This window comes from Podarcis bocagei (genome assembly GCF_964188305.1).
Source record: "Podarcis bocagei genome assembly, chromosome: 12".
NCBI classification, from domain to species: domain Eukaryota; kingdom Metazoa; phylum Chordata; class Lepidosauria; order Squamata; family Lacertidae; genus Podarcis; species Podarcis bocagei.
In genome coordinates this window covers 35,944,649-35,962,594 of record NC_138137.1, presented here as the reverse complement: position 1 = coordinate 35,962,594, position 17,946 = coordinate 35,944,649, and the positions used below count along the sequence as shown (strand labels likewise).

Genomic DNA, 17,946 nt, shown 5'->3' with positions numbered 1-17,946 from the left:
CCTTCAAAATCAGTCTATATGCCCAGAAGCTTCCCAAGCTTCCAGCCCTAATAATTAGTAATTGCCTCTTAAATGTATGTGTGTAGTCTCACCAACTATGTAATAATATAAATGAAGATTACACATAAAATGTGTGTGAATTGGGAACAATCAATGTATAAAGGAGTAGTCCTATAACTATTGTTGGTTGCATAACAGACTGTTATGATGTTCATAATTTCTAAAGTCCTTAATTTACAAAGTGCTTTATAATCCTGGCTCATTTTTGCTTCAATATCATATTAAGTTGAGTCAGACCAAACGTCTCTACTTTCCTCCCAAGTCCCCATTTCTTTGTTCGTACTTATTATCCATAGTTTCACCATTCACCCTGAAGATTAGGCATTAAGCTTTTTACCTTTGATTGTTCTTTCCTCCTTTCCACCTCAAATTCAGTCTGTTGTTAGAAATACAACTCTCCTGTTCTGCTCCTTCACCTTTGTTTGTGCCCTGCTCAGATCTCACCTGCATTACTGCAGACATCTCTGGTCCTCTGATGCCTTGCCTTCATATTATAACATCAATATAGTGCTCTACTACCAAAATCTGCACCTTTCATCGCTTTGAGCAGTTCACCCTCCACTTTAATTCTTTACTTACTGTCCTCACACCCTGTATAAGCTTCTCCTCATTTTTCAAACCTTTGTGGCCTTGCTCCTCCTTAACTTTGTATGTTTATTTCCCAACACATTATTCTTGTGTCCTTTGTTCAACTAGTTCTATAATGTATAATGTTTTTTCCTTCCTGCAGTGGCTCTGCCCTTTCCCCTTGCGGTCCCTTATACCCATATATATCTCTACCTCCCTTATTTCCTTTTGGTGTTTCAAAACCTGTATTTTCCAGGAAGCTTTTAAAACAAACTCTCTACCCCAGGCCCTATACCTTATTGTAATTAAGCTAAAGTACTGATAATAAAAATAATCACATACTCTTCCCTTACCTGCTAGTGCCTCCATTTCACCCCTTCCTCTATCATTTCCTGTGTCTGTTTTAGATCATAATCCTCTTGCAACAGGAACCTGTTATAACTATTGTTTGTAAAACACCATGTACATGAATTGCACTTAAAATAATAATAATAATAATAATTTATTGTAACTATTATTATTATCTTCACAGTTCCCTGTCAGATAAATCATAGTTACCTGTTGACATTGCTTGTATGAATCCCTGGAGTCTCTTTCAAAATAATAGTTTTAATGAAGTTCTGGGGCCAGTTTGGTACATTGGATACAGTGCTGGGTACCATTAGTTCCCCCTTCTCATAGTAAGCCAAGAGAGCTTGCAAGTGGCTGATTTATTTATCTCTGTGAAACACTCCTGAATCGAAACCCAGTTCTAGTTGATAAAATTCTATTAACTTTCATGTGCTTAATCATATGAATTAGTGGACTGGCCTTTTTCAGGTGTAAAAAACCTATTGTGATCATGCACCATCCTTTTGGCTGTGTCATTTCAGACACAACTTACAGCAGTGTGGATTGTGCTCTGGGGAAAGCACTCAGCTTTGTGTGAAGGGGGCATTGTATGTTAAACTGGTATGGAGTGCTTCATTGTTTTGTAAGGTTTATACTAAGTTCTGAAAGAATACTTTTTTATTTATGTATAGAGAGTGGAAGGATTCCTGAGCAAAGATATTAGCTATTTGATCTCTAATAAAAAGGAAGCAAAATTTGCTCAAACTCTTGGACAAATATCTCCAGTCCCGAGCCCAGACTCCGTATATAATGGTGGAAACAGTTCGCCTCATCCAAGCAGCAGAAGAGACAGGCATGAAGGAAGTTCATTCAAGCTAGTGGACACAGTAAGTCCCATTCCTGTCTCCTTCCCTGCAGATATATTTTTAAAAGTTATGCTGCAAGTCAAGTAGAGCTCATTCTTTACAATTTAATCTCTCTTCTTGCAAAACTAGCTGGGGTTTGCGGTTTGTGGCTAATGTTGCATCAAGCAAAGAATGGCTTGATGAAAATGATATAGATTATGGTACCATTAACCTGTTCTACTTTGTGTTAAGTCAAGATGTAGTTTTTGAAATACACAGCCATGAAGTCTGTTGCTTTACTTAAGTCTGTTTAATAATATAATATAAATTAATATAAATAGGAACGTTTCAGAAATTTTATCCAAAATATTTACATTAGTAATAATACACTGTCTTTTCAAACAGCTCATTACCCAAATAAACTGCAGAAAGAAATATACAGATCAGCAGTAGTGGGCATATTTGCGCTGAACCTTTTAATATTCATTACTTAAGAATGTTATATTAATGGCTCGACCTAGGTTTAGATGGATAGACCAAAAAATCCACAAACACAGAGGAGTATGTGATGTAGCCACTTATGTCATAGAATTGTGAAGTTGAAAGGTTTAAATCCCCTACCAGTTCTGAAAATTCAGTACTATAGCACCCCTTTCATGCAATTTTATTAACTGAAATATTTATAATCCTCTTTCTCATAAGATATATGAAGACAATATATAAATGCAATAAATATGCAACATAAAAGTGCAATCACATCAGTAACAGTACAGTCATACCTCGTGTTGCGTTAGGTTCATGTCGCGTCTTTTCGGCTTGCGATCGTGGCAAACCCGGAAGTGTATACTTCTGGGTTTTGCTGCATGCGCAGAAGCGTTCTACGCACGTGTGCAGAAGCACTCTATCGCGCTCCGTGCTTGCGCAGAGGCACCGCTCTTGTTGCAGACTTTTTTGGGTGCAGACGGCACCCTGGAACGGATCGTGTCCGCAACTAGGGGTACCACTGTATCACATTTTTTAGAAACAGAATTGTAGAGTATGAAGGGACCTTTGAGGATCATCTAGTCCAACACTCTGCAATGCAGGAATATGCAAGTGGCCTGTATTGGAATCACACCTGTGGCCTTGGCATTATGAACACCATGCTCTAACCAGTGTGTGAGCGGGTTTTACAAATATTTAGAATCCTTGCAGAGTTATGCCTTAAACATTTCATTATGCAAGACTACTAGTGATGAATACAAATGTTCTGTTCTGTTCTTTCTTTCTTTCTTTCTTTCTTTCTTTCTTATAAATAGGTACGCATGAGTAGAGGAAAATCTTTAGTTGAAAAAGCAATAAAAGAACAGGTATGTATCATTCAATAAGGTGACTCCATTCTGGCAGGAGTGGGATTCCTGGTAGCATCATTGCTGTTGCTTACCAAGGCAGGGCAGTGGTGAGGTCAGGGTTGCTTCAACGCAATAGCAGGAGTGCTGGATTGGTTTAGCTGGTGTGCCTCTAGCACTCTGTCCTGGTTAAACAGCAGCCACTGCTGCTGGGAAGTCGGATCCACAGCTGCCCTGCACTGTCAGCTTCTATGTGTTTTCTTACCTGCAACTCTCTGAAATGTTTTCAAAAAATAAACCATTCTGACTGTAAAAGTTGTGAAATGGGTTTGTCAGTGATGCAACTTTTGTAATAGCCCTTTTGGCTAATTTTGCTTATGTAGCTTTATTGGGTGTTTGGTTTGGACAGTGTGAAAATGTGCATGCAACACTCCCAAGTGATGCTGGCATATTCATACACATGAATATAAAAATATTTTAGTTAATGGAAGTATTATAAATATGTGTCTTTCAGGAATTAATCCCCTCTGGTAGTATTTTGTCCAATGCCTTGAGTTGGGGAGTGAAAATACTTCATGTTGATGGTAAGTATTTTTCCAGGGAATTTTCAATTGTTTTAGAATAAGATAATTTCAAATAATTTTGATAATCTTTTCTTCTTGATAATAGATATTAAGAAGTATATTGATCAGAAGAAAAAAGATATCTCTCTGATCAAGAAATCAAGCACCGAAATCAAATGTGCGGTAAGTCTACATCTTCCTAATTCCAGAGAAAAATAATAACAGGTTGAATATCATAAAACAAATGCCTTATATATTTAAGGTATATCTTTAAAAATATATACTTTATGGGCTATAGACAAATTATTATCCTCAGCTAAGTAGCATAATGGTTTACTCATTTGTGCATTGTACCAGAAAAATTTGGGTGTCCACTTGGTTTTGGTATGATCATGGTCCAAGAGAGGAGGAGGGTGAGCACCTTATCCTGAAATGAGAGCAACGAATGTGCCTTTGTGGCGGAAGAAGAGGAGAAAACCTAGTCGCCCTTCTAAAGGAAGGAGTCTGGTAGTATCTATAACCTGGAGAGACAGCTTTCCCTCCCCCAACTTTGCTAGCTTATTAGTGATCAACATTGGGGGTGGGGATCTGGAAATGCATAATGCAATCCTATGTACGTTTCTAGTCAGATGTAAATCCCACTGAGTTCATTGGAATTTACAGATTATAGGATTGCCAACTGATTTCTTCCATCTGTTGGAATACTATTTAACATGCGTGTTTGACTTTTCTAAACAAAACTAAAGCTTGCCATGTTACTTTTATATACTATGTGAATATATCAGATGTTTTTACCAATAGGCAAAATATCTGAACTATTTGATTAATTAAAAAGTTCACTAGAGTACTTATTGTGATCTAAATATTATATTAGATGAGTTCTTTCTTTTTTAAAAAAAATATATTTATTGGAATAATTGAAAATAAGGAATTACAACTCAGTAGTACAAATTCCTCTTACCTTGTTTACATTTTTTTAGAAAACTAGAAGCTGTTAACAAACTAAATTTAGCATGCCCAAGGAACTGAATATTAGAGAACTATATTTCTGCTGCTGTGTTCAAATGATCGGGTAGCAAGTGATGTGAAAAGCCCAGGAGAGTCGCTGCTGATAAGGAAAGACACTACTGGGCTAGTTAAGCAAATAGTATAATATATAAAGTAGCCAACTTGTTTCTGTATTGTTAAGGGGATCATTTAATTGCTGACTAGCTAGCTACAGGTAGGAAGAAGAGAGACTTGCTTTTTTCTATTTGAAAAAAATATGCAGGGAAGAGAATAACCTCGTTGCACACATTCCCCCTAGCTGTAGGCCTTTCTATGATCTGCTTGTGTCTTTTTACATCTCTTAGAACTACATACATAACTATAAAAGTAGACAAGATGTGACTTGTCTTAAAATACAGTTCATCAGTTTTGCCAATAAAATTTAAAACTATACTTCCCATTGACTGGTTGTTTGCTGGTCCACGGCTCTGGTCTCCTACATCACACAGTCAACTATAAAACGTGCACAATTGAATAAATCAAATGAATAAACTATAATAATAATTTCTTTTTAACAGGAAAAAGAGTCAGTTGATCAGAAAACAAAAAGTAAGTATTCAAGACATGAATAAGACTTGTTATTTATTTTACCAAAAAAAATTGATTGTTTAAAAAGAAAAATCTTGATCATTTATTCTAGGCAAGGTTATTAATTTATAGAATAGTATAATTTTCCTTAAGCTACCGTATTTTTCGCCCCATAAGACGCACTTTTCCCCCTCCAAAAATGAAGGGGAAATCGGGGTGCGTCTTATGGGGCGAATGCCTGCAAGCCTCGCGCGCCCGGCAGGAGGTGCCATCGGGTGCGCGAGGCTTGGGGCGGCAGCCTGTCGCCCGAAGCACGGGGAGCCCTCGGGAGGGCTCCCCCTGCTTCGGGAGAGTGTCTGCAAGCCTCGCGCACCCGGCAGGAGGTCCCACCGGGTGTGCGAGGCTTGGGGCGGCAGCCTGTCGCCCCAAGCACGGGGAGCCCTCGGGAGGGCTCCCCCTGCTTCGGGCGAGTGTCTGCAAGCCTCGCGCACCCGGCAGGAGGTCCCACCGGGTGCGCGAGGCTTGGGGCGGCAGCGGACTGCTTGCGCGCACCTAGAAGCTTGGGGCGCGCTGAGCTCAGCACGCCCCAAGCTCCTGGTGTAGCGCAGCGATCTGCTAGCCCTGGGAGAGCCCCGCGGCTCTCCCAAGGCTAGCGGACTGCTTGCACGCACCTAGAAGCTTGGGGCGCGCTGAGCTCAGCACGCCCCAAGCTTCTAGGTGCGCGCAAGCAGTCCGCTGCCGCCCCAAGCCTCGCGCATCCGGTGGGACCTCCTGCCGGGTGCGCGAGGCTTGGGTCGGCAGCGGACTGCTTGCGCGCACGTAGAAGCTTGGGGCGCGCTGAGCTCAGCACGCCCCAAGCTCCTGGTGTAGCGCAGCGATCCGCTAGCCCTGGGAGAGCCCCGCGGCTCTCCCAAGGCTAGCGGACTGCTTGCGCGCACGCAGAAGCTTGGGGCGCGCTGAGCTCAGCACGCCCCAAGCTCCTGGTGTAGCGCAGCGATCCGCTAGCCCTGGGAGAGCCCCGCGGCTCTCCCAGGGCTAGCGGACTGCTTGCCGGCACGCAGAAGCTTGGGGCGCGCTGAGCTCAGCACGCCCCAAGCTCCTGGTGTAGCGCAGCGCACCTGGGGGGGAAATAATTTTTTTTCCCTTTATTTCCCCCCCCCCCCAAATCTCGGTGCGTCTTATGGGCCGGTGCGTCTTATGGGGCGAAAAATACGGTATTTGTTACTTGTGTTAGAAATAGGAATGTTCGTATAATCTGGTAATAATAAAAAGTTTTTTACTACATTCTTTTCAACAGATAAACTGAAAAATCCTTTTCTGAAGGTTGAAGATAGAAGACGGTAAGTGTTATTTTCAGATGAATTAATATTCCATTCAACACGTCCTCCAAACCATCTGCTTTCTTCTTGGAGGTTGATGACAACATTTGATGCAATGACAATATAATCTGCAGGAAAACAATGCAAAGCTCTAATATGCTGGAAGGATTTCAGTAAGACAATTCCTTTTGTGCTAGGTAATCTATCAGAGATGATAGAACAGTGAGGGGAAATAAATTTGCAGAGTTCTGTATGTAGTGGGGGGGGGTCATAAGAAGGTAGATTCTGACATACAGTTTATTGGTGGAATTGCTCTAGATACCATATCTGGCTATCAATTGGTTTCTTATAGTGCAATCTTAGGAGTTCAATAGGATTTACTCCCAGGTAACTGTATATAGGAATGCAGCCTTAATACCATGTTTGCAGTAGCATGGCATGTATTTAGACTACAGCCTCCACTTCCAGCAGCTTGTAATATTCACAGTAGCAAAATACCTTGGATTTATTAGTTTGTTTTTTTAATGAAAAGCACTGTTTCTTACTCCTTTTTTCTGTTAGATGTTTTAAAATCCAGGTATGTACACCTTCATACAAACTGGTACTTCGATCTTTGTAATGTAACCAACTCTTCAAAAACTTCAGCTTTGTCTCTTCTTCTCTAGTAGTTTGACCCAAAATCTGCATTATGCTAAGGAAGCACAAATTTGGTGGCCTTATCTGGCCACACTCCCATGAGTCAATTTTGACAAGTGGGCAGAACAACTCTCTTGCCAGTCACCTGGCATCATTATGATACAAGATGATGGACAAGTGGGCTGACTGTTGGGCACTTGACAACCCCTTCATGAAGCACTTTGCAAGCCCTGGGCAGTCAGTTCGTCAGGGACAGACACCATGCATTTCTCATAGTGAACTTTCTCTCTCTCGCAGCTAATCCAGTTGGAGAACTGAAGCCTGCTTTTCTTTGGCAGTGCACAATTGGGAGTGCATTTACAGCTGCATTTCTGCTTCCCTCACACCTGACATCATATTCAAGGGGAAATAACCTCCTGCGCCACTGGCTGGAAGTTCCCCACCCATGGTGCAAAATTTATTTATATAGACGGAGAACAAAACATTGCCAATTTTTCAATCAAAGCATTTATCAAACTGGGTTATTTTTCTACAGGGAGGTGGAGAATGGAGGGCACAGTAGGTGATTTATTGCAAAGCACAAACCTGAGTAAAAGAACAAGTGTATATGTGGCTTGAACCCTATAAAACGGAGGTACAGAGTTTATATAGCAAAGAATAATAGAGTGTCAACATTGCTATAACAGAGTGGCATACACCACAGATAACACACTGCAAGCAAGAACTACTGAAAAATAAGTTTTTAACATATTTATTGCTTTTTTGTATGTTCAGTAAACCTGACTTATTTTTTTCTCATGTAGACGCTACAGACCCTTTTACTTGCAACTGTCCAGCTTTCCTGTTGTCAACTATTCCAATCCAAAACCTTACAGTCCATTTGAAACAGAAAAGAAGCATATAATTGCTCATAAGCAAATTGAGAATAAACAAAGGTAACTGAAGATGTGCCAAAATTTGGTAAAGCGCTAAAGAGGATGGAAGCAAGCTTGGATTTTTACACAGAATTCAAGACCAGTTTATAAGCATGTTCTATATTGGGTTAATCTAATCACACATTATTGTGCCTACTAGTTAGTTGTTAGTGAGCCCCCATCACCATTAGACAAGCTGCTTTGATTTAATGGATATTCTAAAAGCTCAGTTTATATGTTAGAAGTTAGACACTGCTAGTTTTGTCTGGATTCTATAAGTCTGCCTCTGGTTATCACAGCGAAAGAGTGGATGCATGAGTCATTTATACTTATTTTCTGCTCAAATATCCAGATATGCTAAAGTGGTGAAAAGAAGTTTATAAATTTTATAAATAAAGAAAAACTACCCTGAGAAAAACTATACTGTTAATTTTGTTTGGGACTGAAGAGCCCATGTATGGAGGACAGGAAGCTTGACATGAAGCTGAGCAGAAAGGAAGCAAACCAGGGGGTAGTGAGGCCAAAGAAAATATGGTGGCTGAACAAAGGGTGCAAAATATGCAGAAATCTCTGAGAACAGGTGGATGAGGGAAGGCGCTTGAGCCAAAGGGCAGGGGAAACACAGCTGAAGAAAAGAAGATATGGGCAGGAGAAAAATCACTTTAGCTAGAATCAGAAAGAGGATGTGTGCTCTTTTGCAAAGGAGGCTCAACAGGAATGGAAAGATTGGGAGGTTGTGTTTTCTTATAAGTAGCTAGCTGGGTCATGTCTTCCAGACATTGTATAATGCGGGGTCAGGGGTTAGACCTTCCAGTGCTAAATGTTTAGCCACTGAGTATCCATGTCTCTCTGTTAAGTTCCACAGGGTTGGTATATAGTTCAACAGTACATTAAAATCTTTAAATCATGACGTTCTAGGGCCATATTTATGCAGCTGGTTACTTTGAATCAAAATGCTGCAAGTAATATTGTGCTATCATAGTTGGATTGAAAGTCTTAGTTCCTATGAAAAAAAGTTATTGTGAATCCCTGAGTTGTGCTCTTGATGATCTTGCTTATTCTCTTATAGAATATATGAGTAAGATAATTTTTTTCTTTTTCATGAACAGAAATCCAGCAAATAATGACAAAGGGAAGGGCCCAGTTCAGCTTCCTGCAAAGCATAAAAAGAGGAAAGGGTACTGTGAATGTTGTCTGAAGAAGTATGATGACCTTCAAATAGTAAGCACATATTAACTAAATAATTGTGGCTTATTTACTTGTGATGGATATACCTAAATTACTTCCAGATATTTGAGGAGATACACTTTTTATGAAACCTTTTTCTCTAAAACAGTATTCCTATGTATTTAACCCATTCACAGAAATAGTTCAAAAAGCTGCTATAAAGGTTGTAATGACATAGGTTCTTTCTCATTTTTGGTGAAAGTGAATTCCTTCAATATTGTATGAGACATAGCTTACGTTTTGGAAGTGACTAAATCACCAGGTATTAAATCTCCTGTAAAGTAATGTTAAATAAGTTGTACCTCCCATGGGTAGGTTAGTCAATATCATTGCTACTCTTGCTAAATTAAGCATAGGAGCTTCAACAGGGCTTGTGCGTGTGTATATTATATATTCTTATAATTGTTTTGGAATCAGTGAGTGCTGTTCTCTTCTAAGGGAAGATTATTATTTTTTTAGACAGGTTATATTAAGATTAGACCCTCCCCAAGGTGCATCAGTTAAACTTAGTACCATCATCTTTTTATTTTTATGCTGCCTTTCCATATTTAAAACCATACTCAAGGCAGTTTAAAACATGAAAGGATTTACATAATCACAAACATAACAAAAGTAGTCATAAATAAAACACATCACAATGTATACAATCAAACAGCAAATCCCACATACATAATAAAAAGGTCTAAAAATAGAAAATTAATATTGATGACAGCAACAAAACTCTCCAATAAAAACATCTAAACAACATCCCAATCCAAGAGTCTGTTCAGCAGCCTCAGCTTTGGTAGCTGGAGTCAACCAGGGCCCTGCCGTCCCAGGTGGAAAAAGGCTGGCAAAGCAGAGAGCTGGTCTTCCAGGACTCACAGCCAAGATGTAGCTTTTGTCTCTCTGTTTGTGGGTATTTATGACATAGACAGCAGCATATGCAATTAGGCAGTATGTGATTTGGCTATAGAGCTAGGTTTCAAGGAAAGCTGTTTCATTTTTAGCAGCTTTGGCTGCCAATGCCCTACAGGTGGATGGGTAGTACAGTTGGATATATTAGAGCAAGAATAGCCAGCATCCTATACTGTTGGGTTGGAATAACGACAGACGAGTAGCAAGTGTCATGTGAGAGGCATCTCTCGAGCAAGTCCCGAGGAGACTCTTTTATTGAATATTGCAACATTGCCACAGGTGTGCTCGTTGCTGATTGGTTGACACAAATACAAAGCAACTTGTTGCTGATTGGTTAACACAAGTACAAAGCAAAGGTTACATATAGGCATTAATCACCAATAGATTAAAGGCTGGGAAAGGGAGCACAGAACTAGACAGGCATGAAACCTCCTAATTAAATTATAACTAGTGATTGATATAGCATGACTAAAACAATTACTAATGATTGATCATAACATGAAAGAATATAATAACCGCGTTCCGTAGATGTGGTCAACTATGCATTAAGAAGTATAATGTTTTCATGAACTTAATATGAACTGAACATCCTAGGGAGATGAGGGAATGTCTTGGTATTTAGAACAGGTTGTGCAGCATGTGCAGAAGCAGAGAAAAGCTTAGAAGCAAGACTTCCCATCATGCCACAGTCATGGGCAGAAGCGGAGCTTCCCTTCACTATACAGTGGTACCTCGGGTAACATACGCTTCAGGTTACAAACTCCGCTAACCCAGAAATAGTACCTCGGGTTAAGAACTTTGCTTCAGGATAAGAACAGAAATTGTGCTCCGGTGGCATGGCAGCAGCAGGAGGCCCCATTAGCTAAAGGTTAAGAACAGTTTCAGGTTAAGAACAGACCTCCTGAACGAATTAAGTACTTAACCTGAGGTACCACTGTATCCTTGAGGAGCATACTTTTATCCAGATAGTGAAAGGTCTGCAGACAGGGACTGGTATCTTCCATAATGAGGTTGGAATGGCCTTTAGATAAGGACTTCCTAGTAATGGAGCACAAGCAATCAGGCATATCACAGTAAATAAAAATATGTAAGCTTAGCTTACATGTTACATTTATCTTTTATATATTCTATTAGTGTTTGAAGTCTGTTTCTTACAACTTGAAAACAATTTTGTAGGGTCATCAGGTGTCAGAAAAGGATAATTGTAGATTGTGTTTGCATTTAAACAGTCATAATAAACCAATAAATGCTTAATAAGCCAAGCCTTTTGCATAGTTTACTATCCTGGCTTATTCCAAAACTGGTAACCATAGTTTCCTGGTTCAGATAAAAAGGAAAGCTATGGTTAATTAGAGTATTCTTGGTTTGATTACTTGTGCCTCAAAAGTGCTCTCTGTATGCAAGGGAAGATGCTCACACATATATTGGTTTATTAAGTCAAGATATAATCTGAACTGGGTCTTTATGGTGGTTTTAAAACTTCATTATTGTAAAAAGAATCAAACATTTATATATAAATATTTTCTTTAGGAATGCTGTTGATACATTTTTTCCCCTAATTTCAGCATGTTGAAAGTGAGCAACACCAGAACTTTGCTCAAAGTTCTCACTATCAAGTTGTGGATGACATTATTTCCAAGTTTTCTTGTAACTTTGTAGAGTTGAGTACACCAAAAATTAAAAGGTAAACAATTCTTATAGTCAAATAATTTTTATTTTCAGCTAACTTTTCAAAAATAAATGTTGGTTATTTTGTGTACCTTCCTCTCCCCTGCCATGATTGTTCCACTTCAGAGGTTCCCTCACAAGTCACTACGCTTTCAGAGCTGATTTAGAAAATTAATATAGGTCTTGACCATTTTGACAGATCCAGTTTTGAAGTGATCAGCAATACAGTAATGACTTTATTTGGTGAAGCTTTCACACTGACTTCAGCTAACCCACTATCTTTTGGCCCCAAAGAGTGAAACAGCCTTTCCGATGCTATTGTGTAAAGTAGCTTCTACAGGCACCACAAAAGAATGTGTGTTCATCTATTTTGAAGGCTCTGTCTATAAAGAACAGGGCTTGGTAGAACCATAAGCAGCATTTTTCACCTACAGATGACATGCTTTCTGACAATTAGGCAGTACTACATACAGGACTGGTGGAAGATCTGGATTACTGATACAATAATAGGTATAAGAATTGCTATATACTATATAGCCTGTTTCTGCAGTTTCCAAAAACTGCTGACAGCTCATCAGGTCATCTCTCTTACTTGCAAGGAATCTAGCTGTATCCTTGGCACTTTTAAAGCTATCTTTAGATCCTTGTCTCTTGCATAAGATGCTTGACAAATATGATGGTCTCCAAGTGCTGTGAGAATGAATGCACTGAGAGAAATTTTCTAGCAGTCAGAGGGAAAGTAAAATAAGATGGGATAAACTGACATATAACATGTACCGTATTTTTCGCCCCATAAGACGCACTTTTCCCCCTCCAAAAATGAAGGGGAAATGTGCCTGCGTCTTATGGGGCGAATGCAGGCTTTGGCTGAAGCCTGGAGAGCGAGGGGGGTCGGTGCGTACCGACCCCTCTCGCTCTCCAGGCTTCAGGAAGCTCTGCGCAACCCTCGGGAGACCGGCTCCGAGGGTTGCACAGAGCTGCCTGCGCTCCTGGGACCAGCGCAGTTCTGCCCGGCCACCGGGAGCCGGGGGAGAAGCTCCGCCCCGCTCCCGGGGGCCGTGCAGAGCTGCCTGCGCTCCTGGGACCAGCGCAGCTCTGCCCGGCCACCGGGAGCCGGGGGAGAAGCTCCGCCCCGCTCCCGGGGGCCGTGCAGAGCTGCCTGCGCTCCTGGGACCAGCGCAGCTCTGCCCGGCCACCGGGAGCCGGGGGAGAAGCTCCGCCCCGCTCCCGGGGGCCGTGCAGAGCTGCCTGCGCTCCTGGGACCAGCGCAGCTCTGCCCGGCCACCGGGAGCCGGGGGAGAAGCTCCGCCCCACTCCCGGTGGCCCTGCAGAGCTGCCTGCGCTCCTGGGACCAGCGCAGCTCTGCCCGGCCACCGGGAGCCGGGGGAGAAGCTCCGCCCCACTCCCGGTGGCCCTGCAGAGCTGCCTGCGCTCCTGGGACCAGCGCAGCTCTGCCCGGCCACCGGGAGCCGGGGGAGAAGCTCCGCCCCACTCCCGGTGGCCCTGCAGAGCTGCCTGCGCTCCTGGGACCAGCGCAGCTCTGCCCGGCCACCGGGAGCCGGGGGAGAAGCTCCGCCGCGCTCCCGGTGGCCCTGCAGAGCTGCCTGTGGTCCTGGCACCAGCGCAGCTCTGCCCGGCCACCGGGAGCCGGGGGAGAAGCTCCGCCCCGCTCCCGGGGGCCGTGCAGAGCTGCCTGCGCTCCTGGGACCAGCGCAGCTCTGCCCGGCCACCGGGAGCCGGGGGAGAAGCTCCGCCCCACTCCCGGTGGCCCTGCAGAGCTGCCTGCGCTCCTGGAACCAGCGCAGCTCTGCCCGGCCACCGGGAGCCGGGGGAGAAGCTCCGCCCCACTCCCGGTGGCCCTGCAGAGCTGCCTGCGCTCCTGGAACCAGCGCAGCTCTGCCCGGCCACCGGGAGCCGGGGGAGAAGCTCCGCCCCACTCCCGGTGGCCCTGCAGAGCTGCCTGCGCTCCTGGGACCAGCGCAGCTCTGCCCGGCCACCGGGAGCCGGGGGAGAAGCTCCGCCGCGCTCCCGGTGGCCCTGCAGAGCTGCCTGTGGTCCTGGCACCAGCGCAGCTCTGCCTGGCCACCGGGAGCCGGGGGAGAAGCTCCGCCCCACTCCCGGTGGCCCTGCAGAGCTGCCTGCGCTCCTGGGACCAGCGCAGCTCTGCCCGGCCACCGGGAGCCGGGGGAGAAGCTCCGCCCCGCTCCCGGGGGCCGTGCAGAGCTGCCTGCGCTCCTGGGACCAGCGCAGCTCTGCCCGGCCACCGGGAGCCGGGGGAGAAGCTCCGCCCCACTCCCGGTGGCCCTGCAGAGCTGCCTGCGCTCCTGGAACCAGCGCAGCTCTGCCCGGCCACCGGGAGCCGGGGGAGAAGCTCCGCCCCACTCCCGGTGGCCCTGCAGAGCTGCCTGCGCTCCTGGAACCAGCGCAGTTCTGCCCGGCCACCGGGAGCCGGGGGAGAAGCTCCGCCCCGCTCCCGGGGGCCGTGCAGAGCTGCCTGCGCTCCTGGGACCAGCGCAGCTCTGCCCGGCCACCGGGAGCCGGGGGAGAAGCTCCGCCCCACTCCCGGTGGCCCTGCAGAGCTGCCTGCGCTCCTGGAACCAGCGCAGCTCTGCCCGGCCACCGGGAGCCGGGGGAGAAGCTCCGCCCCACTCCCGGTGGCCCTGCAGAGCTGCCTGCGCTCCTGGAACCAGCGCAGCTCTGCCCGGCCACCGGGAGCTGGGGGAGAAGCTCCGCCCCACTCCCGGTGGCCCTGCAGAGCTGCCTGCGCTCCTGGGACCAGCGCAGCTCTGCCCGGCCACCGGGAGCCGGGGGAGAAGCTCCGCCGCGCTCCCGGTGGCCCTGCAGAGCTGCCTGCGGTCCTGGCACCAGCGCAGCTCTGCCCGGCCACCGGGAGCCGGGGGAGAAGCTCCGCCCCACTCCCGGTGGCCCTGCAGAGCTGCCTGCGCTCCTGGGACCAGCGCAGCTCTGCCCGGCCACCGGGAGCCGGGGGAGAAGCTCCGCCCCACTCCCGGTGGCCCTGCAGAGCTGCCTGCGCTCCTGGGACCAGCGCAGCTCTGCCCGGCCACCGGGAGCCGGGGGAGAAGCTCCGCCGCGCTCCCGGTGGCCCTGCAGAGCTGCCTGCGCCTGGGACCAGCGCAGTTCTGCCCGGCCACCGGGAGCCGGGGGAGAAGCTCCGCCCCGCTCCCGGGGGCCGTGCAGAGCTGCCTGCGCTCCTGGGACCAGCGCAGCTCTGCCCGGCCACCGGGAGCCGGGGGAGAAGCTCCGCCCCACTCCCGGTGGCCCTGCAGAGCTGCCTGCGCTCCTGGGACCAGCGCAGTTCTGCCCGGCCACCGGGAGCCGGGGGAGAAGCTCCGCCCCGCTCCCGGGGGCCGTGCAGAGCTGCCTGCGCTCCTGGGACCAGCGCAGCTCTGCCCGGCCACCGGGAGCCGGGGGAGAAGCTCCGCTCCGCTCCCGGTGGCCCAGCAGAGCTGCCTGCGCTCCTGGGAGCAGCGCAGCTCTGCGCCGCCATCCTGAGCGGGGCGCTAAGTCCCGCCCCGCTCGGGATGGCGGCACAGAGCTGCCTGCCCTCCCGGGACTGGTGCACTTCTCCCCATCGCCAGCCCCACAAGCTCGGGGGACAGCGGGGAGGCAGAGCGTGCCTTCCCACTGTTCCCCGACCTGGTTCTTCCAGCCCCGCACCTGGGGGAGAAATAAAAATTTTTTTCTTTATTTCCCCCCAAAAAAACTAGGTGCGTCTTATGGGCCGGAGCGTCTTATGGGGCGCAAAATACGGTATATATATAAAATGTAGGCTGCAACAAGGAAAAATTAACAGATATGTCTGCCCCTCTCTTACTCTCTGCCATCCTCCCAATGGCATCTCCCTGATCTGCCTCCTCCTGGCTTCCATGACTGCCACTTCCTTTTGCACTTGGAAGGCTCCAAAAATGGAGATGGCAAAGACTGCTTTGACTCTTCTTAATAATGGGAAGGCAAACACCAGAATCCACCTTTGCACTTGCTTCTTCTGGGCTCTAAGGTCCAAAAGAAATAGCTATGTCAAATACATTCTTCTTCTTCTTAGCTTCATGCTTTGCTGCTCAGTGAATTCTCAACTCCTCTTAGCCCTCTTCAGGCATTCTAAACAAGTAAAGTAAGCACATGGAAGTAGGGAGGCAGCGTGGATTGGTTTTCTAGTTCTGCCTGGTCTAGCTTCCCGGCCCTGCATTGCTGTTCCAGTCACTGCCTATAAGTTAGAGGGTGAGCATCTGAAGCGCCAAGCCTCCTGTGCTCATGAAGGTTTCCTGTGCATTTTAGAACCTTGATTTCCCAGGGTTCTAAAATGCATAAGGGATCTCCACAAGTACTCTGTTTTAGACCGTCACCTGCCAACTTGTAGATGACCAGAATGGCAGCACAGTGGAGTGGATGGGTGACACTAACACACGTGTCCCCATTTCTACCTTCCCCATCCCATTTTTCCAACTTCTATTTAGAATGCTAAATAAGGCTACTGTCTTTGTCTTAAGGAGCCCAGGGGGAGGCAGAAGTAGAGATTCCAATGATAGGTTCTCTCTCCTCACACACACCCCCGCGATGCTTTGAAGGATCAGTAGGCAAAAGAGAGGCAGAGCTATGCATATAGCTTGACAGTGGCCACCGAGTCAAGAATGCCACTGCCATTGTTAAATACAGAATAGGATTTGGCAGATTATATGTGCATCTTGACTTCTCCTTATAGACCAAGAGTGTGTGTACCTAATAGTTTGTCACTTTGATGGTCTCTAAGCATAATGGTTCCTTTCCTTGGGTGCCCAAATTTGTGCCAGATTGTAAACCTCATGTAACCATTTCACAATGGCCCATGTTATTTATGATTTACTACTAGTAAGTAATTTTCATGTCTTCTTTGAAAATTATTTTTGCATTTTGACATGTGTAACTTCCTTGATTTTAGGAGGAAGTGTAGTGTTGGGCAATTTGCTCCTCTTATCGGAACAAAAACAGAAGAGCTGAAAGAGCGGTTGAAGAGGCAAGACAGTTCACTGAGGTGGTATTCTAGGAAAAGCATTACAACACAGGCACTTAATGAAGGTTCTCAACACCTGGAAATGTATCCTAAATCTGCACACAAAAATTCTACCTCTGAATCTTCATGTTCTGTTTATTCCTATCACACCATCTGTTCTTCAGAAGCATCAAGAAAAGTCAGTGGCAATACTGAAAGTGGTAAAATGCCCAAAGCTTCAAATTTATCAGAGATTGCTTTATCAACCAACTTGGTACATCTTCCTCCCCAGAAAGAAAGTAAACAATGCATGAAAAACTTGCCCGAAATTTATGAACACTATGAGCCTATTTCAAGACAGAATTTACAAGGATTATCAACAAATTTAAACTCTCTACATACTCGGATTCCAGGCTCTGAATTTAGTGAAAGGCAAAACATATCAAAGCCAAAACGAAAATTGAACCATACAGTTCTCCTGCCAGCAAAATGTCTGAAGAAGGTAGACACTCGTTCGGCAATTGACCTTAGGGTGGAGAGCAACTGTTTTCCGAGAGAACTCACGGTCCTTCTAGAGCCAGAAAAGCCATTGCTTAGTCCTCCCTCAAACAAAGAGCCTAATGAGTTGACGGACATTAATATACAAAGCTCACCAATAAAACTCAGCAGAAAAGCCATGCATTCCATAGGAAGAAATAAAAACGGAAATCAGAAACAAAAAATGGAGTTATGTTTACATCAGGCTGATGAACTACCTGTTCCAGAAGAAACAAAAAATGTACAAAGCTCATCAACACAAGCACTGTTGCAGTTATTTCAGACCAGCGAAGCAAATTCTGATTTTGGGGGTTTCTCAAGCATACAAGAGAACAAAGATTCAAATTTAATGAAAGACACATGGGAAGACCAGCATACAGATGCTTTGTGGTCTTTGTTTTCTACCTCTGCCTCTTCGTCACCATTTATTGGATTTTAATGCTGCTTTCTTTAAAACGATGAGTTTTGAATAAATTTGGAAACTCAAAGATGA

The 17,946-nt window shown here is 45.5% G+C and overlaps 1 protein-coding gene across 2 annotated transcripts in view; it reads left to right on the top strand.

Annotated features, from left to right (window-relative positions):
- Positions 1–17,946, top strand: part of DBF4 (DBF4-CDC7 kinase regulatory subunit) — a 21,139-nt gene extending 3,193 nt beyond the window's left edge. For both annotated transcript variants that reach the window (XM_081164156.1, XM_081164155.1), the window contains exons 4-13: positions 1,650–1,844; positions 3,101–3,151; positions 3,645–3,714; positions 3,800–3,876; positions 5,259–5,289; positions 6,566–6,608; positions 8,027–8,158; positions 9,247–9,358; positions 11,827–11,945; positions 16,866–17,946. In XM_081164156.1, coding sequence (XP_081020282.1) covers positions 1,650–1,844; positions 3,101–3,151; positions 3,645–3,714; positions 3,800–3,876; positions 5,259–5,289; positions 6,566–6,608; positions 8,027–8,158; positions 9,247–9,358; positions 11,827–11,945; positions 16,866–17,892 — 1,857 coding nt within the window. In that variant the 3' untranslated portion in view covers positions 17,893–17,946. The remainder of the gene's footprint in view (positions 1–1,649; positions 1,845–3,100; positions 3,152–3,644; positions 3,715–3,799; positions 3,877–5,258; positions 5,290–6,565; positions 6,609–8,026; positions 8,159–9,246; positions 9,359–11,826; positions 11,946–16,865) is intronic.